The 25,178-nt window shown below is 42.4% G+C and overlaps 1 protein-coding gene across 2 annotated transcripts in view; it reads left to right on the top strand.

The window, feature by feature from the left end:
- PDE4B (phosphodiesterase 4B) overlaps positions 1 to 25,178 on the top strand; it is a 396,712-nt gene that overhangs the window by 252,968 nt on the left and 118,566 nt on the right. For both annotated transcript variants that reach the window (XM_087449321.1, XM_014788252.2), the window contains one exon: positions 24,196 to 24,390. In XM_087449321.1, coding sequence (XP_087305447.1) covers positions 24,196 to 24,390 — 195 coding nt within the window. The remainder of the gene's footprint in view (positions 1 to 24,195; positions 24,391 to 25,178) is intronic.

Raw genomic sequence — 25,178 nt, 5'->3', positions numbered from 1 at the left:
CCACGATCACACGAGGGCTCCTTGTTTGGGTTATGGAGGCCCCCTGATTGCTTATTATGTCAGCTGACTTTAATGCAGAAGACGAAACTGCTTAAGGGCAAATTGAGATATCGTTAAAAATGGAAAATGCATGCTTGGCAACCAAAAAATAAATCCATTGTACTTTATTTTTCATAAAAAATTTAAAACATATTATCTAATTAATCTTTGCAGCAACACTCTGAGGTATACAGTATTATAACTATTTTATAGATTAGAGAATTTAGGATTAAACATATCATAGAAATTCTCCCGAGTCATATAACAATTAAGTGACAGAATCATATTCAAAACTAAGTCTCCTGATTATATGTGATATGTTCCTTCCTCCCTGTCTCTCCTATTCTGTGATGCTTTGATATTCAAACTGATAAGATCCTTGAGGAACTTCAGTTCCAAAATCTTTCCTCCTTCTGACCCTCCTGCCCTCCCTTGCCATTCGTCTCACATTTCCTACATCCCTGTTTCCCTCCGTTACTATAGAAGTCCAAGCCTCCCATCAACACCCTGACGTTTAGCCTCGTATGGTTCGACACTAACAGAAACTTATCTCCCCTACCTTTCCACCATGCTGCTGGGACTCCTGGGCTGGGAATCATCAAGATTTCCTGCTTTCTCAGTCTCTTCTCAGATTGCTCCCTTTCCTTGCTCTGATACCTGGCTCTCCCTCAGCCACTGAGCTATCCTTGCAGTGCTCTCAAGAGATAACTACCTTTTCTCCTTCCTTGTTCTATGCACTAGAGGGCCTAGAGGTAGAGGAGGCATCATCTTTACTCTTCATTGCTACTTAGGGAACATTTTATTACCCTTCTCTCTTGAAAACCTTGCTCCTTTGAAGAACATGCCATCAGACTATACCACCTGCCACCCCTCCTGGGTGTAGTCATCCACCGACTTCTGGGTCATTCCCTGGAATTCACTGACTACTGCAGCATCTGACTCACTCTCTCCACTACAAATTATGGCATCATTTGTGATAATTTCCACATCCATGTAGACGATCCATTCAATGCTCTGGTCTCTCAGTTACTTGCTGTCACTTTGAATAATCTTTTCTTCCACACCAACTAAGCCTTCTCCTCTCCCATGTTTATCCTAGACCTCTTAGTTACCAATAACTGAACCATCTCCAGAATCTTGATGTCAGACATCGCATTGTCTGACTCCCACTTCTCGTGTCTCCAGCTCATCTCGCTATTCCCCACTGCTTAGACTTGTACCCCATTATGACTTGCAAATCATTGACCTACCACCTTTCCACTGTCCCTCACTCCCCTCAACCTCTCTCACACACATTTCCCATTTCTTTCCTTACCAAGCTTAGATTTCAGGGTTTATCACTAAAATCACTCCCTTATAAACACCCTTAGTTGCCCACCATACTCACGGGCAACATTTCAGAAGTGCTTAGGCCAACTCTTTGCCTACTCAGCATCAGCACAAGAAAGAGCAGCTGAACGTGGCTGGAGAAAAATACTCAGCCACACTCGTTGGGCTCCTCCTAATGACCACAAATCTCCAATGAGCTGTCAGCATCACTCAGCAGTTTTACTGCATGTTTCAGGTGAGTTCACTCTCCCAGCCTCCAAACCAGCTATTTCACACCATCTTAACCCTTATGAAACCTACAAAACCATGTTCATCCATCTCACTCTTACTGAGGAAGTAGAAGAAGTCACAAGAGAGCTAATTCATCTAGCTGTTCCCAAATCTACCAATGAGCTCTGCCCTTTCTTTGAACACAATCCATGAACCCCGTCCAGCCTCTCCACGGGACACTGGACCCCATCCCATCTTGCCTCCTCAAGGACTTTGCACCTGCATCTCTCCTCTCTCACCTTGATCATCATTTTCTCTCTCTCTCAAGCACTGACTCTCAAGCGTGATATTAAAGAAGCCTAATGGACTCCACAGCCCCCTCCAGTTACTGTTCTGTGTCTGCCCTCCCCTTCACAGCAAAAATCTTAAAAATGTTGTCTTTATTTCCTCACCTCCCGTTCTCACCTCAACCCACTTCAATCAGGCTTCTGTCTACTACCCTCAAATGGAAACCATGTCATCAGGATTCTCCCTTTTACCAAAACCTATAGCATATTATCAATCCTCATCTTACTCTACCCAGTATATAATATTTCTAAGAACTACTGCATTCTTAACGTGAGCTCCAGTATTTTTACACCCTCACATTTTATAATGGGAGTCTGTGGGTGATAGGAGTTTCTTTACGCTCGTCAAGTGGATTTGAGCTGAATTAAGTGAAGGAGGCTTGTCCCTTCTTAGATACAGATACATCAGCTCCCACGGCATTTCTCCTGATGGGCTTTGAAGCAAGACTTCTGCACACCCCAACCAGGATTCATCTAGACTTGTGCTCTCGAAATTACAAACTGAATATTTGGGCCCAGCCACCAGGGAAAGTATATTTGATGCTTACCCTAGCTATGAAATCTTTTAAAAATCACTCTCTGCTTAACTTATTAAATTCATACTGTGTTTTGAGTCTCCAGTTCTATTTTGTTTTTCTGATGACTAGAGGTTCCAATCCCTTATTGTCCTTTGAAAACAATTTTTTTTCATGGATTTGTAACATTTTCCATCAATAAATTTCCCACTAGGGGTAGATAACACATTCATTGTATGTGTCATGTTTAAAGACAGACTAGATAGCTGGATGATTTCTTCTGTTGGTACAATCACTACAGATCTAGGGCAAAAATATTTTTCTGGGAAGCAGTTACTCATTTGCCTATTAAAATTCAGTGTCGTTCTGTTTCTGAGTTTTCAGGTCTTCAGCCTCGTGGAACTGATGAAGGTGGGTCAGGAGGAGAAGTGGTGGAGTGAGAGGATTATAAATTCCAACAGACCTTTTGATTTGGCCAAGAAAGTATTATAAAGAAATTTAAATTCAGATTCCTTTAATCTGATCATGCATCCAGTTCACCAGGACTCCAAAAATTACTTCCTATTATCTTATATTTAGCCAATTTTATTCAACAAATCTTTGTTAAAGGTCTTCTATGTGTCGGGCACTATACTAGGCCCTGGAGATATGGCAGGACGCAAGATAGGGCAATGTCTCAAATCTCATGAGGCCTGCGTTCTAGTACAAGGAGCCTGATAAGAATGAGTACACAAAGGGACCAGCCTGGTGGTGCAAGCGGTTAAGTGCGGGAGCTCCGCTGCTGCGGCCCGGGGTTCGCCGGTTCGGATCCCGGGTGTGCACCGACACACTGCTTGGCAAGCCATGCTGTGGCGGCGTCCCATATAAAATAGAGGAAGATGGGCATGGATGTTAGCCTAGGGTCAGTCTTCCTCAGAAAAAAAAAGAAGAGGATTGGCAGATGTTAGCACAGGGCTGATCTCATCAAGGAAAAAAAAAATGAGTAAACAAATATATGAGCAAGAATATTTCAAATATTGATAAGTAAATAATGAAGTACATAAAATAAGGTGATGTGGTGTGGAGTGTTTGTGGGAAGAAGTGATGATAAAATTGAGTAGACCAGGAAGGCCTTCCTGAGATGACATTTGCTCTGAGGCCTCAATGATGGGGCGACCGGGGAACACAGGATGGTAAGCAGAGCCAACAGCAAGTGCAAGACCCTGTGGCAGAAAGAGCTTGGTTTGTTCAAGGAAAAGGAAGGTCAGTGCAATTAAAATGTAATGAGCAAGAGGGAGACTAGTTTAAAATGAGGTCAGAAAGGCAGCAGAGAGCAGATCCTGGAGAATCGCTAATAAAGATGTTGGATTTTATTCTACATGTGATGAACAACTATAGAAAATTTTAAAGCATAATCTAGTTTATATTTTTGGTTACTGTGGGTAAAATAGGTTATAGGAGCCAAGAATGGAAACAAGAAAACCAATGACTACTGGAAAAAATCCAGATAACAGATAATGGTAGCTTGAAATGAGGCTTGGAACTGTGAATGTGAACAGAACAAACCAATATGGAATACATATTGGAAAGAGAGCCATCAGGCCCTGCTGGTGAGTTGGATGCCTCGGAAGAGAGAGATCAAGGACAATTCCTGGGTTTTTAGCTTAAGCAGCTGGGCAGATGACAATGCCATTGACTGATATGGGTAACTGAAGGACTGAGGAAGGAACAGATTCAGTTGGGAACATAAAGGATTCTGTTTTGGCCCTGTGGATTCTAAGATGCCTATTAGGCACCCATGTGTAAGTGCTGAGTAGGCATTGGATATAGGAGTCACTGCATAAATTTACGTTGCCCCTGAGGGCTTCTGAGTTTGTAACTCCTGTATAGCAGGTAGGTTAAGAACATCAGTTCAGGACTGAAAAGATCTTTATATGAATCCAGCTTCTGCTGCTTACCAGCTCTGTGACCTTGAGCAAGAGTCTTAGGTTGTCTGGACCTCAGTATCCTCATTTATCTAATGAAGTTAAAATATTATATACCTCATATATACAATGGAATATTATTCAGCCATAAATAACAAAGAAATTCTATCATTTGCAACAACATAGATGGACCTTGAAGGCTTTATGCTAAGTGAAATAAGTCAGATAAAGACAAATACCATATGATCTCATTTATGTGGGGAGTCTGAAAAAACAACACACAAACAAACTCATAGAAAAAGAGATCAGACTTGTGGTTACTAGAGGCAGAGGGTGGAGGGAGGAGGAAGTGGAGGAAGGTGGTCAAAAGGTACAAACTTCTAGTTATGAGATAAATAAATACTAGGGATGTAGTGTACAACATGATGACTGTAGTTAACACTGCTATGTGATACATAGGAAAGCTGTTAAGAGAGTAAATCCTAAGAATTCTCATCACAAGGGGAAAATTTTTTTCCTTTTCTCTTTCTTTTCTTTTTATTGTACCTATATGAAAAGATAGATGTTAGCTGAACCTGTTGTGGTAATCTTTCACAATATATGTAAATCAAACCATCATGTTGTATGCCTTAAACTTATACAGTGATGTATGTCAATTATTTCTCAGTAAAACTGGGGAAAAAATTATATATCTCATCCACTAATTATAAAGATTAAATAAGTTAATTTATGCATAGTGCTTAACAAAATCCCTGGAAAAATATAACTTCACAATATATATTAGGTTTTATTTATCGAACACCTATTCTGAGATGTGCCCTTTGTATACATTATTTCATTCAATCATCCAGAAACTCCTCACATTGACTGTGTCAGCCAAATATCAGTCCACATGAGACTGAGACCAGAGGAGCAAACACAAATTTATTTTTCACTTTTTGAAAAAATGAGCACACCTGCACAGACTACTCCTGACCTATCAATCTAGGAAGCATTCACATGAACCTGAAATGCGTATCTCCCCACTGAAATCCAGATTCTAATATCCAGCTGCCTACCTGACATCCCTTCTTGATGTCTGTCATCTCACACTTGACACGATCTGATCTTCAGCCCCAGACCCAGAACCTGCTCCTTCCGCTGTCGTCCTCGTCTCAGAGGATGACGTCTCAGGCCTCCTCACTGCTCGGGTATGCAGCCCTGCAGGCATCACTGGTCCTTGTCTTTCTCCCACGTGCTTTATGAAAGCCTGATAGAAAGGGCCCCTGCCTCATTGCCTACTGCTCCCTCTCGCTCTCTGTGCTCCAGCCGCACTGGCCTATGTGCTGTTCTACAGACGCACCAGGCATGCTCTTGCCTTAGGGTCTTTGACTCCCTGTCTCTTCAGCCTGACTCTAAGATGTCCCAGGTATTCCCTCCGGTGTCTGCTTTGCTAACCTGACCACCCTATCTAATACTGCAGCTCTGCCGGCACTACTTTCCTTCTCCCTTCTCTCTGTTTCCCTTCCCTTCCCTTCTTTTCCTTTCCAGGAAAGGAATCACACTTTGTTGCTTCCAGAGGCAGCATAAGTTTCGTTTCTTCTCCAAAAGTTTTACTCATCCTGAGAGAGAGGTACTTTACTCCCTGGAGTCAGTTCTTCCACACAGTAAACGTCCACTGGTCCTCTGCCTCCTGACTCAGCACATGGCATCACCTAGGGTTGTTTCCAGCTCCAATAAGACCCCCTCCTACAGTGGCGAAACAATTAAGGCAATATTTGTCTTGTGCAACAGGAATTTCAGGGCCGGGCGTCCAGGGCCTTGCATCATCAGTGAGTCCTGAGATTCAGGCTCCTTTTATCTTCTTTTCTGCCACCCTGGTGCTTATCCTCAAAGCCGTAAGATGGCTACTGATTGTCTGTACATTGAGTTCCCTGCTTCAGGCAGAAAAAAAGAGGAAAGAATAAAGAGCCCTCCTAGGTAGTAAGGTTTGTCTTCTATAGGTTGAACTATCTGAGATTGATGACTTTCAACAATTTTCTAACCTACAACAATGACAATCTCATGTCTGATTTAAGATTTGGGAAGGAGCACCTTCCCCAGAGACTGCCCCCTACATCTCATTGGGCAAAACTATGTCACCAAGCAGAGGAGGAGACAGAGATAGTGGGAGCTGCTGGAGCAGCAATTCAGGGCCTGCCCTAGACAGTTTGGCTCTTCCTGAGTGGCTCACCTTCTGGGACTCTATTCAGCCTCCCGGCTTTGGGCCATCCTCCCCAGAGCCTCTGTGACAGCGTGGCCACCACTCCTTCACAGACTAGGCATTCTCAGCTCTTTGCTGGATTCCTCTCCACACTTCAGCAACTTCCCAGCTTCCCACATGAGCACTTTTGGGTCTGCTATGTCATGTCTACAGATTTGGGAGGTTTACAGTTCAGGAGTGGGGGCAGGTAATGACAAAACCTCAGACCCTCTGTCTAAATAAACTCTACCACCATTTCTGTTCTACTGCCTCTGTCCTGCGCTGGCACAGCTAGCGAACTGTAAAACTGAGCATCTAAATCTTCACGCATATTATTTTGTTTAATCCTCATAGCAAGGCTTTACCTTTCTCTTCTATCACTATTTTACACATGAGAAAACTAAGTCTCAGAGAGGTTAAATCCACAGCCCTTTAGTTAGTGAATGGCAGAGCTTCTGTGCAGACCCAGGTCTGTCTCATTCCACAGGCTCCGCCTGCTCCATTACATTAAACGACTTCTGAGTAGATCCTTCCACTGGCAATCATTTCCCACTACATATAGGACCCCTTGAGTCACTCTGAGTATTTCTTAATGGGGCTAACAACACGGGGAAGCTCAACAGTCTCTAGGCAGTCACTCCCACAGTCAGAGCTGCTGAATTCCCCCTGATTCTTGGGCTTTCCATCCCCCACCTAGTCCCTGGCTCACACAGGGATTTGGATTTGTGGAAACATCAGAAAGGATATTCTAGATGGAAGGATAGTCTAGGAAGTAGCAAGAGCATAAGCAAAAGCAAGTTCTGTAAATATAGCTCTGGGAGAGTGCGTAACTCAGCTTGGTTAGCATATAGATGAGCGATCCTAACACTTAAGCTTAAAAGGTCAAGTTCAAATCAGACCATTAGGACATTGACTGGCAGGCAGAGGAGTTTGAACTTTCTTCTGTCTGCACTAGTGATGTATTAGAAGTTTTGGTACAGGAGAGTTAAATTATACTTTGTATTTTGTGCTGCAATTAGAAAAAAAAAAGTTTTAAAAGTGCCTTGAGTACCAAGCGGACATGATAATCCTACTGCAGGAATTATTAAAGAAGATTTGAGAGTTTTGTGTCCTTTTCTGTCACATTTTCTTCCAAGATTACAATGAGATTTACAGTTTGTGCATCAAAAAACCTATTATCCTATAAACAGACAAAACAAAAAATCAACTATTCCCAAACTCAGTTTTCCTAATAAGGATAAAAGTTGCTGCTGCTTTAAATAAGAAATGACCTTAACCATCTCCCAAGTCTATGTTAAAATAGTTCCTAAATTCTAAAACCTGCCTGGGAAATGGAATGAGTATTATAGATTCCTTGTCTAGAGTAGAATGGCCACTTTTCAGAATAGAATAAAAAAAAAAAAACATATTGAAGAACACTGAAGAAGTTAAGTGACTCATTTACAAAATTGAGAAGGAAACATGCAAGAAACTCAGCTAGACTGCATAAGGTGGTGGTTTTTATTTGCACAAGTAATGCCACGTTATTGAGGTGACACAGAACACAGTACATCCATCTGTGAGTCAGAAATGTGAGTCAGAAACACTGTGTGAAGAGCCCTCTGTCCATTTGATTACTGAAACTGATGTTTTGGTTCAACTGGTTAATTTACCAGTAAGTTAAGATAATTGAGTATTAAAGAGGAAATCCATGTTGAGAGAATTGGTTGTGAAAAGACAAAACAAGGAAATGGGATTATTGACAGAGCTGAGAAGAAATATTCAGGGGACATCTCTGTCAAATAAATCAGCCATTCAAATGATTTGTTTAACTGTTGGTGAGTGAGTCAGTCTGAAGACAGGGGTGTAGAAGCAATTGAAAGGAAGGGAATGCTCTGCAAATATGTTTCCTCGAGTATTTAAATTTGGAGGCAATAATTGTTTCTGTTATTGAAAAGACAGATTTGTGAAGTAACAATGCCCTTTCCAAAATAAGGAGTCGTGAATAGGAATTGGTACCTGAAGAGGAAAATGAATCCACATTGGTTGTAAAGTAAGGACTTCTCTGTCCGCTTCAAAACACTGATGCTACAGCCCTCTTTTGAAAGGATTGTTCTGGAGAGAAGAGCTGAAGCCTGTCACAGTAATTTAGGGTTTTCATTCTCCATGTGAGGGTCAAGTGTGTGGTGAAGGCTCCTCACGCTCCCCAAGGATACTGTACTGGTGAGGCCACCCCCCAAGCCTGGCTGGCCCCACCTTACCTTGGCTTTGGGGACTGAGAAGGAGGACTGCCTCGCCGGATGAAGGGCAAGCTGTGACCTGCTCAGAGGCATTTGGTTTAGATTACAGGAAGATTTAATTTCTAAAAATAATGGCAAAGAACAGTGAAGGCTGGAGACCTTGCTGGAGCTCTAATAGAATCATGATATCATTTATTTTTGGAACGTTGACGTTTCTGAAACTCTTCAGATGCAAAATCAATGCTAAGTAGTTTTATAGAAATTGAATGCATTTTACATAAAATTACCTCAAGAGCTGAGGACAGTGATGCACGAAAGCAGTGCAGACAGTGTCTCAAAGACACGGGAAAGCAGTCTGGGCGCCTCTCTGGCAGCACCTGGCGTCCATACCACATTTTCAAACGTTTACGCATTAGACCGTCTTTGCTCTTCTTGAGGTTTCCAGCTTTGTCTGTCTAGTTAGATTCTGAGCCTCTTGACCATTCGTCACATTCTTCCTATAGTCGTCATTGCTTTATACACACTGGGGAGTCATTGGTGAACAGACAGTATTTTATACCGTGATAAAAGGAATGATAAAATTGCTGAGGGAATGAATATAGACATAGACAACAAGGCTGGGAGCTGAACCCAGGGACTCTCCAACATGTAGTTTGGGAAGAAACTAAAGACCTAGGAAAGTCAATGAAATAGGAAGAAAACCAGGAGAAAGCGATATCTTGAAAGTCAAAAGAAGAGAAGGATAAATTTCATCAAATGCTCCTGACACTTTGAGAAAGATGGTGACTGTGAATTGACCATTGGTGTGGGCAAGATGTAGGGCACTGAGGACCTTGACAAGAGGGATTTCCTATGAAGTGCTGTGGACCAAATCTTGATTGTCTGTGTTGAGAACATGGATGTTGAAGAAATGGGGCAGCAAGTAAGGGCAGCTTTTTGAGTTTTGCTTTGAAAAGATTGCAAAAAAATAAAGAAAGAAAAGAAAAGGTAGAGGGTTACATGGGGTAGTCACAAGTCTTTTTCTAAAAAAAATCTTTATTTAGGGACAAATCATGTGCAAAAAATTCACTTTTTGCTAAAAGTGAACAATTTGGAAAAGTGAAGAGTTTGGACACATGTACATTCATGACATTATTGCTACATTCACAGTAATGAACATATCCATCAAACCCCAAAGTTTTCCTTTGCAAATCTTCCCTACCATCCGTGCTACCACCCGTCTCTCCCACCCCAAGAAACCACTGATATGCTTTCTGTCACTGTAGATTAGTTTTGTTTTCTAGAATTTTATATAAATGGAATCATACAATGTATACTCTTTTCATCTACCTTCTTTCACTCAGAATACTTAGTTTGGTATTAATCCATGTTGCTGCAGGTATCAACAGTCCATTCCTTTTCATTGCTAAGTGGTATTGCCTTGTATAGATATACTACAATTTGTTTGTCTATTCACCTGTTACATTTGGGTTGTTTCCAGTTTTCTACTGTAACAAAGCTGCGTGAATATTCAACATAGACAATCACATTATCTATGAATAGAGACAATGTCATTTCTTCCTTTCCAGTGTAGATAGTTTTTCATCTTTGTCTCGCCTTATTGCACGGGATAGAACCTCCAGTAAAATGCTGGATAGAAGTGGTGAGAACGGATAATCTGACTTTTCTCCTAATTTTAGTGGAAAATAATTCAGTCTTTCACTCTTCAGTATGATCTTAGACGTAGCTTTTTCATAGATGCCCTTTACCTGATTGAGGAATTTCCCTTCTAGTACTAGTTTTCTGGAAGTTTTTATCAGGAATGGATGTTGAATTTTGTCAAATGGTTTTTTCTGCATCTACTAAGATGATCATATGGGTTTTTTTCAGTCTGTTAATATGGTGAATTATGTTGATTAATTTTTGAGTGTTATAACAAACATATTCCTTGGATAAATCCCACTTGATCATAATGTGTCATCTTCTTTATATATTATTGGATTTGTTTTCCTATAATTTTGTTAAGAATTTTTCCATGTGTGTTCATGGGGGAAAATATCTGTAGTTTTCTTTGCTAGGGTTGTCTTTGTCTGATTTGACACCAGAGAAATGTTGATGTTATACAATGAGCTGGGAAGTAGTCCCTCCTCTTCAACTTTCTGAAAGAGTGTGTAGAATTAGTATTATTTCTTCTTTAAATTTTTGGCAGAATTCACCAGGGAAGCCATCTGGATTTGCAGTTTTCTTTGTGGGAATGTTTTAAACATTAAAATTCAATTTCTGTAATAGCTATAGGCCTATTCATGTTCTCTTTCTTCTTGAGTAAGCTTTGGTAGTTTGGGGGGCCAGCCCCGTGGCTTAGCGGTTACGTGCGCGTGCTCCGCTACTGGCAGCCCAGGTTCGGATCTCAGGCGCGCACTGACACACCACTTCTCCAGCCATGCTGAGGCGGCGTCCCACATGTAGCAACTAGAAGGATGTGCAACTATGACATGCAACTATCTACTGGGGCTTTGGGGAGAAAAAGGAGGAAGATTAGCAATAGATGTTAGCTCAGGGCTGATCTTACAAAAAAAAAAAAAAGCTTTGGTAGTTTGTGTGTTTCAAGGAATTTATCCATTTTATCTAAGTTGTCGAATTTATTGGCATAAAGTTGCTCATAATATTTCCCTACTATCTTTATAACATCTTTAGAATCTGTGCTTATATCTCGCCTCTCATTCCTAATATTATTTAATTAAGGGATTATTAACATGGTCAGGTGTAAATCCACCAGGTTGCTATTTGTTGTCTATTTGTCCTGTCTGTTCATTATATGCCTTTTCCTCTTTTTCTGCTCTGTTTTGGATAATTAAGAGTTCTATGCTTCCATTTTATTTCCCAAGGTATAGCTCTTCATTTTTTAATTTTATTTATTTATTTATTTATTTTGGTGAGGAAGATTGGCCCTGAGCTAACATCTGTTGCCAATCTTACTCTTTTTGCTGAGGAAGATTAGCCCTGAGCTAACATCTTTCTCTATTTTTTGCATGTGGGATGCTGCCACAGCATGGCTTGATGAGCAGTGCATCAGTCTGTGCCAAGGATTCAAACCAGCAAACCCCAGGCTGCCAAAGTGGAGCGTGTGAACTTAACCACTACACCACTGGGCCAGCCCCTAGCTCTTCATTTTTTTATTTTAATGGTTACTTTAAAGTTTCTACTGTAAATCTTTAGCTTATCACAGTCTACCTTCAAGCAATGTTATACCACTTCGCATATAGGTTAAGAACCTTTCCACAGTATGCTTCTATTTCTCCCTTCTTTGCCTTTGTGCTCCCGTTGTTATGTGTTTCCTTCTAGATGTGTTATAAACCTCACAATGCATTTTTATTATTTTTGCTTTTCAGTCAATTATGTCTGAAGAGATTTTAATAGGAAGAAAAAAATATTCATTCCTTTGTGTAGATCCTGATTTCCAGCTGGTATCATTTTCCTTCTACCTGAAGGATCTCCTTTAACATTTCTTGTTCTTCAAGTCTGCTGGTGATGAGTTGTTTCAACTTTCCTATGTCTGGTAGAAGTCTCTTGGGTTGTTATTTTTTGTTTGTGGGTTGGCTTGTTTTAGATATAAATCTGTACAGTTTGATTGTTTGCTGATTTGCAAAATGGAAAATGACGCAGGAGAGAATAAAGTTACTGTAGTGGCAAAGTCTATGAGTAGGGGAGAAAGGACAGTGTTCAGAACAGAAGGCTTGGCTTCAGATACTGTCATGGAAATTTATCTGTGGAAACAAGAGGAAAGACTGAGCACGTGTTTACTGACGTGAGTGAGTTGATGGATTTGCGAACGATCCAATCAAACTGGGCTTAAACCCAAGATCCACCATTTGATAGCTGAGTAGTCTTCAGCAAATTATTTAAACCCTTGGAACTTCAGTTTTCACATCCACAGAATCAAGTTAATACCTTTGCCCCAGAGTGATTGTAGCAATGAAATGAATTAATGCATCCAAACACTCAGCACATGGCCTGGCACTTTGTAAGTGCTCAGTACCTGTGGGAAAATGTGTGTGACTTTTATTAGCTGTACTGTCCAAGTCAAGGAGAAAAGATTCCTGGATCTCATTTTTCCACCTCTACTTTCTCTTACCCCCCTTCTGTCACCCCTCCTTCCTTCCTTCCCAAGAGAACATATTTAAAACTCAAATGCCAGGCTGTCCGCAGGTGCGGTGTTCAAGACTGATAACATTTGGAAGCCAGATGTTAACTGACGTAAACACTATTAAGTGCTCAGTAGACCAGAGGCTAAGGCAATGATTTCCAATTTTATGATTATTATTTGAGTTTATAGCAAACCATACTGCCACTCTTTCCACCCCCCTACCTCCACCAAAAAAGGAGACGTGTAGCCTATGCATTCTCAAGAAAATATAAATTATTTTTTAAAATACAGAGTTCTTGAAACATTAAGTAATGGCATTTCGCAAACCTGGGAATGCATCTTTGATGCAGACCTCAACATCTACTGAAGTGCTCTCTGAAAGGTCAATGAGTTGTGAAATTTGATCCGAAAACTAGTCTCATTTTCTGAAATAAGCCCAGAGTAATGATCATGAAAAAATTCTTCAAACCTGTACCAGTTTTCACATCAACTGATATTTTATTTATTTTTTTAATTATTTTTTTAAATAATTTTTAAATTTATTTATTTCTTTTTCCCCGAAGCCCCAGTAGATAGTTGTATGTCATAGTTGCACATCCTTCTAGTTGCTGTATGTGGGACGCGGCTTCAGCATGGCCGGATCAACTGATATTTTAAAGTTGAGCTTCCTTAGGATTAGTGTGGGAGCTGACCAATGACAGGAAATCAATAAATGAGCCCTTCTTTTAATGAAGAAATATTTTTTAAAAAATAGCAATAAGTTGGGTCTGCTATGAATCTCCAAGATGATTGTTGGGATAATAAAGTCACACAGTCATTTATTCATTCATTAATCCATTGAATGGACATTGGTCCAGAACTAGCAGTATGGCTCAGGCATGGTGCCAGGCAACTAGTTAACACACCAGTAAATACCACAGATGGCCCTCATGGGGCTTAGAGTTTTATGAGAGAGGAAGACAATTTCAAAGGTAATAAGCACACAAATAGATATAGCAAAAAGTTATAATAAGTACTATGAAGAAAAGGGGCCCTACTTAAATAATTGGATTTGGAGGGATGGAATTTTTTTACTAGGTTTTTTTTTTGTGAGCAAGATCAGCGCTGAGCTAACATCCATGCCAATCCTTCTCTCTCTTCTTTTTTTTTTTTGTTTTTTTGCTGAGGAAGACTGGCCATGGGCTAACATCTGTGCCCATCTTCCTCCACTTTATATGGGACACCACCACAGCATGGCCTGACCAGCAGTGCATCAGTGCACTTCTGGGATCCGATCCCGGGCTGCCAGCAGCAGAGTGCGTGCACTTAACCACTACACCACGGGCCTGGCCCCTAGTAGGTGTCTTAATCCGAGGCTTAAAGAATGGGAAGAAGGCAACCATACAAACAGTAGGGGAGAGAACAAGCAGAGAGACCAGCATTTATTCATTCACTCAACAAATATTTATTCAGCCCTTTCTATGAGCAAGGAACTGTTTGAAGCAAAGAAAATATACCAATGAACCAAACACACACGTGCAAAAACTGCTGAGGTGAGAAAGGAGTTGGCATGTTTCTGGAAGAGAAAGGAAGTTCCCGAGGCTGAATCATACTGAGCAGAGGGGAAAGTGATAGGAGGTGAGTTTGGGGGGGGTGGCAGGAGCTAGATTATGTAGGGACTTGTGATCCACGGTACGGAGTTTGGATTTTATTCTAAATGCAATGACATGATTTGATTTTTGTGTTAAGAGGTTGCACTTGCTGTTGTGTGGAGAAGCATTTGGAGGGTGGGGGGCAACTGGAAGCAGGGAGATTCATAGAGTGGGCTATTCTAGTTTAAGTGAGATTTTAATGCCCTGAAACAGTGGTGGTGGCAGAGATAAGTGTATAGTTTTGATGTAGGATGGGTAGGACTTGTTGGCCAACTGACAAAGATGAAAGGCATTGAGGAAGGAGGTAAAATCATGGATGATTCAACTGAGTAGATGGTGGCTCCATTTACCACAATGAGGGAGACTGGGTAGGTGGATGGTGGGTGATTGGGGGAGGTGTGGGCTAAAGATTAAAATAAATTCAAGTTTTCTGGCCCAAGCCTTAAACAATTAAATCAATCCAGAAGTAAAATTCAGTATCTTGGGGGCCGAGCACCTGGCGTAGCGGTTAAGTGCAGGCGCTCCGCTGCTGGCGGGCCGGGTTCGGATCCTGGGCGTGCAACGACACACCGCTTGTCATGCCATGTTGTGGCGGCGTCCCACATAAAGTAGAGGAAGATGGGCACGGATGTTAGCCCGGGGCCAGTCTTCCTCAGCAAAAAGAAGAGGATTGGCATGGATATTAGCTCAAGGCTGATCTTCCTCACACAAAACAAATAATAATAAAAACAATAAAAAATTCACTGTCTTATGCTGTTAACATGTCCCTCATCACTGGAGTATACAAACAGGCTAAATGGCTGTTTATCTACAATATTTTAGCTGTAGATTTCAAGCAGAATTCTTGAACTGACTTCCAGAAGGTATGTGAGAACTTATTAACAAAAAAAGGCACCAATTTCTTGCAGTCATCACTGGTTGAGTAAGAACTGGTTTTCCCAGATCAATCTCATTTCTCTTGAAGGAAATTTCAATTACCTCTGAGCTACTGGAAGCTGGCACCATATATGTTAATAAATATTTAATTAATAGATTTTATTATTGGCAGGGATACCAAACGTATAAATGGGAGTATTTATATCTTGTTAAGAGAGAATTTGAATATCTTTTATGATAACCTTTTAGGAAAGGTGGAGAATGTAGGCTGGAAAATGTTGAGCTAGAAGGATGATTTGTACCCCAAAGGGCAGCTAGGGCAGCAGCAACATGAAGTAGTAAGTGCTCAGCCTGGTCCGCTCACCCCTGCTTTATAAAGTCCACACACAAAACACATTTCTACACAAAATTATTCTCCCTGGGGGACCCCTGCCTTTCCTGGGAATCACTGTCCTATAGAAAGTGACCTTTACTGTCAAGAGTTGTCCTAACCCTTAGGGAGTTTTAGTGGATAAAAGTTTGAGCATGGGTTTGTGAAATTTCAGCCATAATTAGAAAACATAGAGAAACATATATTTACAACATAACATTCCTATTTCTGAAAATCATTTTTTACCTGGAAGTAGATGGACAGAGCATGAAGTTATAAACTTGTTAGAAACAATGTTCTTATAATTATGAGGTAGGATTGTTTACATTTGGTCCTATTTTCCTTGCGCATAAGATCATATAACATAGGAACAACACAATGTGAAGTTATTACAGGATCACATTAAAATATGCTCCTAATCATTTGAAACAAAGCTTATAATCTCATTTTATAATCTTATTAGAAAAATTAGGTATTGGTATACTTTTTTTGTTTGCTCATTTCTTTAGTGAAATGTTTACAACATGAGAAAGGATCTCAAACAACAAATAAAAGAACTTGCGACATAAAGTCCTCAGTAAAATTAAAGCTTTCTACCAAAGGAACATCAGGAGGAATATTCATGGCATTTCCACCTCTGACACCATCAACACTAAGGGATGAGGGTGAACGTTGCCAAGTAGGATCATTTGCCTTCTCCTTGGGCTTGGTGCCCTACAGAAGGTGTTCCAGCCTCTCTCTGCAGCTGGTATTTGGTAGCAAACCCCTGGTTCTTCTTTATGGAGACAGCTTTTAGGGGTCAATTAGAGCAGAGGGCAGGAGACGGCTTGGTGCCCCCACACCACTCACATCCCTTCTTGTTGGAGAAGTATGTCTGTGCTGTCTGTGGTGGGTATCAAGAGGAGCTCTTAAAAGTTCCTTAGTCCCAAACCATTAATTCCTTCGTTTATTTATCCATCAGACATTTGTTAAGTACCTGTGACAGGCATGGCCCTTAGTAGTGGAGTAAAAAATATGTAAAAGATGTTCTGTGTCTTTGAGGAACATAGCCCTTTAGGGGCAGTCTACAACACTAGCAATTATGCTGGACAAGTGCTGTGGTAGAGACACATAGATCAATAGATATCAATACAGATATAGCTATATGAGACAATAGAGCAACTAGCTCAGCTCAGAAAGGGCACAGAGATGAGAAAAATTAAATCACCAGCTTAATAAATGACCCCACCTTCAAACCCAAATATCATTTGACACAATTCTTTGGTTTAAAAGGGTACAGAAATGGAGAATGGAAAAGAACCCAAGAACAAACTTCACTCTACCTCTATCAGATCTCAACTCAAATGACACTATGTGAGAAAGATGGGTGGTGTGCTCCCCTGTAAAGCAATAGAAAATCTGCACAGCTGCATGGAGTGGACCTGCTGACCCTCCAAACTAAAGCAGCACCCTTCTCTGTACCTGTCTCTACCATCCTATTATGCTTTACTTTCTCCATAGCATTTGTCACTCTTTGAAATTACCTTATTTGGTTTATTTATTGTCCATCCCTCCCTACAAGAACTCGGTCTGTACATGGCTGTATTCTCAGGCCTAGAATAGTGCATTGTTTCATAGCGTGTACTTAATAAATATTTGTTGAGTGAATGAATTATCATTAACAGTATAACACCACATTAAACCACATTTGAGAAGCAATCTTTCTTCCATCTCCAAAGTCTGTGTAAGATGTCTAATCTCAGAGGCACCTCAGAGATCTTCTTCTCATTCGTTTCTTCATTTCAGTGGGAAAAGACAAAGGTGTGGGGAGCAGGATAGAGGGTGTCCCTGTTTTGTTTCAGTTATTTCCTGCAGAGCAGGAACTGGAAGCCAGATCTCCAGATCCCAGAGCTCTTCAGCATTACTCTGCTGCCTCTGGTTAAACCTCTCTGTGGGGAAAGCAGTTTTGGATTATTGCCGTGAATGCAATTGTCAAAGCCCCTAGGAAGAAGGGAAAGCAGTGGGAAGTTGCTTCTAGAATTCGGATGAGCAGAACATCATAGTTCTCCTTCCTACTCTATGGGAGGGAGGTCATAGGCTTTGGAACTGGATTCCTAGGGCAGAGCTGCGATATTCTGCTGTAACTGTGGCCGGGGCGGTCTGCTTGCCTTCAGCTAGGAAATGGGCTCTACATCATGCTGGCTGTGATTTTGTACTGTTCAGTCCTTCATTAGAAATTAGGACTGACTGCAGCCTGTAGCCATTGATTATATAAAGGTGGGCCACTGTCATTGTGGGTAAAATGCACGCCCCTGTGCAGCGTCCCCATCTATAGAGACCAGAAAGCACATTGAGGTGATGGCCAATATAAGTATATAAGTAAATAGTTATTTATTTTTATCAAAATGATAAGCAAGCATTTGAAGACATTAGTTTCTGAGTACAATTGAGGGAAATATTTTCTAACAGAACTTTAAAAAAACACAGCATTGTTTTCATGAATTCACCACCTGCCCCTCCCCACACACACACTCTATACACAAACACACACCTTATTATAGACACAAAAGTTCCCAAAAGCCAAAATTCCTGGGATGGAGTTCCGGATACTGCGGGGGAGTGGGGTCGGGGGGAGTAAGGATGGGGAAAGAGGAACCTATTGACTCCACGTGGGAGCTCCTTGGAGGTCTTCACATGCCAGAGGTTTTAATCCAAATAGAAGTGGCTTTTTGTCAGATGAGAGATATAAACTGTGAGATCCTCGCATTCCTTCAACCAATATTTGTTGTATATGTTCTGGCATGAGACTCAGTTCTAGGCCCTGGGAATACAAAATGAGTAAGGCTTGGTCTCTGCTTCATGGTTGCAGGCTAGTGGAGTGAAAGAGATAGGTAAACAAAGGAATACAGTCCAGCGTGGTAGGTTCCGGGATCAAGAAGGTCTGTGGGGACATGGAGGAGAGGTCCCTCAGCACAGACTGCAGGGCATAATTAAAAGAGGTCACACTTTAGGATTTTTCAAATGAAGTTTCCCATTTTGGAGCCTCCGTTTTCTCCTCTTTGAAATGGGGGGAAGAGAATTAGCCCGCCAGAGTTGTGAGAAGTCAATGACGTAGAAGATACTCAATGAGTAAATTTATGAGAAAGAAAAGCAAAATTGAGACAGCAGAGCACTCTCTCCAAATAGTGGTGAGCGCTCTGCTGCCCTGTGAGTGAGTTTAAACCTCTTTTGAAGAGCTTGCGTTCTTTCCAGTGGGCTGTTAGAATAAGCCAGAGACCTACCTAGAGAAGGACCGAGCTGAAAAAGAAAAGTCTCCTCTGATTCCCAGGATGTTGTATTTGAGTCTTTGTTACAGAAATTGGGGTGTACGCAGGTGATTGGGGATCAGGAAACAGCTACCCTGGGAACAATTGCAGGCAATTCTGCAACCACCTGGCTTAGCCTAAGTTCTTGAAAGTAGAGCTTCGTTTAGTTTAATGAAAGGTTTCATGTACACCTTGTGGTTCTGTTCTTTATCCCTGATTTTTCCTCCCAGGCTTATGAATAAGGCTGCAGTCATATTTCTCCCTCCAAGACTGCCGAGCAGCCCCGTCTGCTCCAATCAGAGCTGGGCGGTGCAGCTGAGGAAGCTGTGGCTGTCTTCTGCCCTCTGCTGGCTCCCTCTTGGCACCAGTTCGGGCCCGCTGTGTGTGGTTCCTGGGGAATGGAAACCGCCGGGAGAGAAAGTGTGGGGCAGAGAATGTTCCGGCTTTGATTAAAAAGAAAGAGATGAGGGCCGGCCCCGTGGCTTAGCGGTTAAGTGCGCGCGCTCCGCTGCTGGCGGCCCGGGTTCGGATCCCGGGCGCGCACCGACGCACTGCTTCTCGGGCCATGCTGAGGCCGCGTCCCACATACAGCAACTAGAAGGATGTGCAACTGTGACATACAACTATCTACTGGGGCTTTGGGGGGAAAATAAATAAATAAATAAATAAAAAAATTAAAAAAAAAAAAAAAAAAGAAAGAGATGAGAAGATGGCACACAGAAGCTGGCATCGGAGGGCTTTTCCCATCCTGGGAGTTTGTGTAGAGATGTCAGCATCTCAAACATCGAAGCCAGGGATTTTTCTAGACAAGTTTGTTTTTTTCAGGAAGAGCATGGCTGTGCTTTTTATTTTATTTTATTTTTATTTTTAGATCATTGCTTCACAGGTCTTATCACATAAGTGAATGGCACATCTCTATAGACTTATTTGAAGGAAGCAGCAGAAACCCGTGCCAGTGGGAACTGAGATGAGGGTAGGAGGCAGGGAGAGGGAAGGGATAGGAAAACATTTCACAGTAAATTGCAGTGTTTTCATTGGTTCAGCCGACATTTTTTGAAGACCAACTATTTACAAGGCTCTGATCCAGACGCCTGGGATACAAAAGTGAGTAATACTGGGTCCCTTCTCTCTTGGAGATAGAATCCACTGGGGAGCAACAAAATAAATGGAAAATTAAATAGAAAGGTGCAATTACTGTGACAAAGTACTACAGTAAAGGAGTCTAGGAGAGCACAGGGGAGGAGCAGGTATCTAAATCGAACTGGGGCTGCAATCCAAGAAAACGTCCTGGAGGAGGTGACGTGAGCTGAATTTTGAAGATAGTGATTTATTGGAGACAGGGGTGGGAAGGGCATTCCAGTTTCAGGGAGCACCTCTTCTCACACACAATGTCCTCCACTACCACCACTGCCTTGAGGAGCCGAGAACTCAAAGCAGGAGAAAGTTGTGAAAATATTAGGTCTCAGACAACAAGCACTTGATTCAGCCCAGGGCAATCAGCCAAGGCAGGGAGAAGCCAGTGGAATCAGGTGGGAGGGCGGCGTACAGAATCCTGGACCTCAGAGAGCAGGACCTGGCAGGGGGGCTGTCTCTGAGCCTAGAAAGAAAGGCCACTTTCAATACTGTCTCAGTCTGTGTGCTGGATACAGGCAAGGCCTCCCGGGCAGGTGCAGTCCAATACTCAGAAACTCGTGAGTGACGTCCTCTCTTAGTCTTCCTGAAATTCCCGAGTGACCTCATCTGAATATTGAAGCAGCTATAACCTCCAAGATATCAGCTACAACATTATTTAAAATCATAAATATGATAGCCAACAGTAGGGAAAATGCTTAAGAAGGTATGGTACAGACACTGGATGAACCACTAAGTTCCATGGGCATGGAAAACGATAATTCTGGAAATGGTGCAGTACATGAAAAATACTTGTGAGCAAATCAGGATCCAAACTTGCAGGGAAAGATATTCAGAAGGACAAATACTGAACTGCTAATAAATGTGGAATTTTTTTCTCTATTGTCTATGTTTTCTGTAACTTCCTTATATTACTTTTACAATGATTTTTTCCAAATATAAAGAAACCTAAAGGTGAAACGTGTGTCCTGATTAAGACAGAGGCAAAAATTACCCTAAATAAATAAGGACCCCGTTTATGGGTTTGTTTCTGAAATTTCAGGTTCCGTTTCTCCCTAATTGTGTTTCAGTTTGCGTGGTATATTCATTTTGCTTGTTCAGTCTGTCCTCAGTCTTCCCTTGCCCACACCCCTCCTTCTGCCCTGGATCTGTGGGACGTATTGTGATGTCTGCCCGCTAATTTTGCTGTGACTGAGGCTGGTGTCTGGTTGGTGATTCATGTTTGTTCCTAAGTTGTACATCTGTGTTGGCTGCTTTGAAACAGTGCCCCAGGGATTATGAAAGGCCATTTGTCTCACTGAGACTGCTTCTTTGCCCCAGAGAATTCTTCCTTGGCTTCTTCTGAATTCCAGCAGACCTTTCTATGAGTTTAGGCAGGAGAAAGAAGAAAGAAGAAAACCCAAAGGAGAGCAGCCTGGAGAGTTTGGGTGTCTGGGTCTAGTCCCTTCTGACCTGGCAGGACCAAACAGCCTGGACACTAACACTGGGGACAGAACGCCTGTGACAGCCACTTTAGGGTGATGCCTTGTGCACTTACGTTCTGCCCACGAGGAGTGCCTCTAGCAGAACAGAGGGCAGAGCGAGCCTGGTGGAAACCCTCAACGGAAAAAGTTCTGAGAGTATGGTAGGCACACCCTCTTGGCACCTCTTCTAAGATTTCAGCACGGATACACACAGCAGTGATATTCATAATATTTAAAGACTGGTACCACATGGGCGCTGACCGATTAAATGGACACAGGCCACAGTGCTGAAGCTAGAGACCCCCTGCTGTTCTAGACACCAACCCATTAGTTCCTGGATCAGCGGGAAGTCCAGCAGATTCTGGAGGGCCTGGGGCAGTGGCTGGCTGCCAACTGTTACAAAAGTTTTTCAATGTTTTAATATCCATAAAGGCTGTACAGATATCCACCAAATGAATGACAGCATGAAGACACATGGCATTTCAAAGCTCATGCCTACTCTTAGGCTTTATGTAGTCCCATCTTCACCTTTTGAGAACGTATCCTCTTTGTCCTTAAGAAGAGTTCAGAGCCAGCACCAGGACCCACTGATTGTACAGGATCTGGGTGGCATGAAGGAGCCCTTATCCACAAAGGAGCTCTTTATTTTGCTCAACGGCTAGGATGGATCTCACCCAAGGAAAGTTTGCAAGTCGGCTTTCATTATATTTTCACTCGCTGCAACGTATCTGGCTTACGAGATAGCTCTAGCCCGGGGCGGGCTGGTTGGCAGGCTGGTGTGTGTGAGGACTGCCCGCCTGCCTGCTGGCCTCCCAGACCGTTCTCCTGCAGTGAAAACCCATCTGCGGTGCCGTGAAAGCCCAAACGCACATGGGATTGTTATGGCTCTTCCTTGTCCTTCTAGCCAGAGAGTCTCACTTGCCACTGCTTATCAGGCACCTGGAGTTTGTGGTTGACTCAAAGCAGCTTCTCAGAAGGGTCTCCGGGGCAGCATTACTACCCTGCATTCTGCCATTTGTTCTTTCCCTGTTTCAACGACACCTACAGCTTCGGGGTAATTGGCTGCCTCCCCTGTCTTCACTTGAGCTAACAGCCAAGGTTGTTCATAATCTGACCTACTCGCTACACACCAAACACAAATTTTGTTTGAATCCAGAGACTGAAGGGAAATTGCACTGTTACCCAGCGAGCCCTCCTGGACTCGGATTCAAGTCTGAGATTGTAGAAAAATGAGTTGGAAGACTCGGGTCTTCAGTTCTCACTCTGCAAGTTACTAGCCTGTGACTTTGAGCAAGGTATTTAAAAGCGCTCTAAGCCTTATTTCCCTCAAATATAGTATGGGATCATACTATGAGGGGTTGTTATGAGGGGTAAATGGAGAAACAGATCAGTAAGCAATTTCTAAACTAATAAACATAAGCAAAATCCACCCCAAGGGCGCAGGTTGTAAGAACTAATGAAAGAAAAGAACCATGAATGTAGAAATAGACTACGGCAGCCGGATGAATATAAAGGAAGCCCACTATTGTGGTGTAACTTGGAAGAGAGCATCCCCAGCCCCACACTTTCTCTGTCTCCTCTCTGCCAAGCTTCAGCTGGGGAGCAGCGAGTGGTCTAGAGAAATCCTAGGCAAGAGGGTTACTGTCGATTTGAGGCTAAGGGAGATTGTGTGCACAGAGAAAATGGTTAGGGGCTGATGGAGAGCGTGGGAAGGACACAGTGCCTCAGGTAATACCAGGATGGGGAGAGAGAAAACGAGAGACAAAATCTCTACTGCTCCCCCGGCCTGTGTGGTCGTTGATCAGAGCTTGTTCTGGGCTCGAGGGTCCCTTCCCAGATTGAGGGAGACCAACCAGAAGTCTTAACGGAGGTCTTCTGCTGGAGCCAGTGACTGCATCCTCCTGCGGAGATAAAGCCCTGCAGCCCAAGGAGTAATTGGCCTTATCAGATAATTAAGTCATTTTCTGTGGTTAAACTTGCATATGAATATTAAGTCTCAGACTGGGCCTCCCATCTAATCAGCCAGTGAATGTTTGCAGGATAGCACTTTGTTCCTGGAACATCCAGAAATATGCATATTATAACTTTAACGAGACTGTGATGTTTATTTATGGCAGGAAGAAGTCTCCCAGCTAGGAAGACTCATTCAAGTGATAGTTCAGCGTCTGACACCTAGAGCCGTGTTAGATGCTGTCTCTGGAGTTGCTAATTATCATCAAATTATTTTATGGTTGGCTCTTATTCTGAATTTGTCAAAATTGCTCATGCCGCTGAAAAGCCATGGGGTTTCGCTCCGGGGTTCAAATCCTGGCTCCACTATTTGCTAATGACTGAACTTCTGTGGGACTGTTTCCTTTATACAAAACGAGAATAATAGCGACTGCAGCTCAGAGCTATTTGGAGGATTAAAACTTTCCATAAAGTGTGAAGTTTTACATAAAGTGCCTGGCACGCATTTGTTCTCCATGTATGTCTGTCAAATGCCCTCCACCGTGGTTCTCATGTGAACAGAGTTTTCTGCTTTCTCTTTAAGCTTTGATGTGGAAAATGGCCCTTCCCCAGGTCGGAGCCCGCTGGACCCCCAGGCCAGCTCTTCCTCTGGGCTGGTGCTTCACGCCACCTTTCCCGGGCACAGCCAGCGCAGAGAGTCCTTTCTCTACAGATCAGACAGCGACTATGACTTGTCACCAAAGGCGATGTCGAGAAACTCGTCGCTTCCGAGCGAGCAGTAAGTACAGCTCTATCTGGCTCCCAGTCTCACACTTACCTCGTCTCTAGCTCTGGCACAGCAGCGGCGACACCTGTTCCCGTTTAACCTGTGAGAAGGAGGGAAGAGAAAAGTGAACACGAACGCAGGTGACAATGATGACCACCTTAAGGACATTAATGCTCTGTAACATGGGGAATATAACGTGAGCTGGGGTCTCCGGGGGTATCGAAAACCTCAGGCAGAGTGTTCAGTTTACATATGTTACTGACACTTTTTTAAAAAAAATTTCATTCCACTTCATTTCCTGAACTGCTGAATCGTTTATGGGATGAGAACCTTAATATTTTTTGCAAATCACACTTGAATTTTCCGCAGCCTGTGCAGTTTGCATGAGGCTACAATAAAGAAGAAAAACGGTGGTTGGTGACATGCATCCTCTCTCGGTGGCCTTTGCTTGGTGACATTTAATAAGCTGTCATCCAGCCACATGTCTGTGTCCCTTCTCTGGAACCTTAACACAATGCCCACTTGTTGCCTGGCTCCTTGGTGAGACACTCACTGCCCTATTAAGCACAGCTGATGTTTCTGTTTTGCTGCTATTAATTGTAGATCTCTAATTTTTATTTAAAGAACAATGACTGGGCTGTGTTGTTTATTAAATTTCTGAAACCAAATAAAATTGCATGCTGGAATTCATGCCTTAAAAGGTTTCTGGGCACTCGTACAATTGTTTTTAACATCATATGTTATAAAAATATCAGTAGCTCCCTAGAGTCTCCAGCCTGGAAAATTCCACTGGGCTCTCT

Source organism: Ceratotherium simum, chromosome 2 (assembly GCF_057802395.1).
Source record: "Ceratotherium simum simum isolate JZ-2026a chromosome 2, ASM5780239v1, whole genome shotgun sequence".
In the NCBI taxonomy this organism is placed as follows: Eukaryota; Metazoa; Chordata; class Mammalia; order Perissodactyla; family Rhinocerotidae; genus Ceratotherium; species Ceratotherium simum.
The sequence above is the reverse complement of the archived record's forward strand: the minus strand, read 5'-3'. Positions and strand labels throughout refer to the sequence as shown.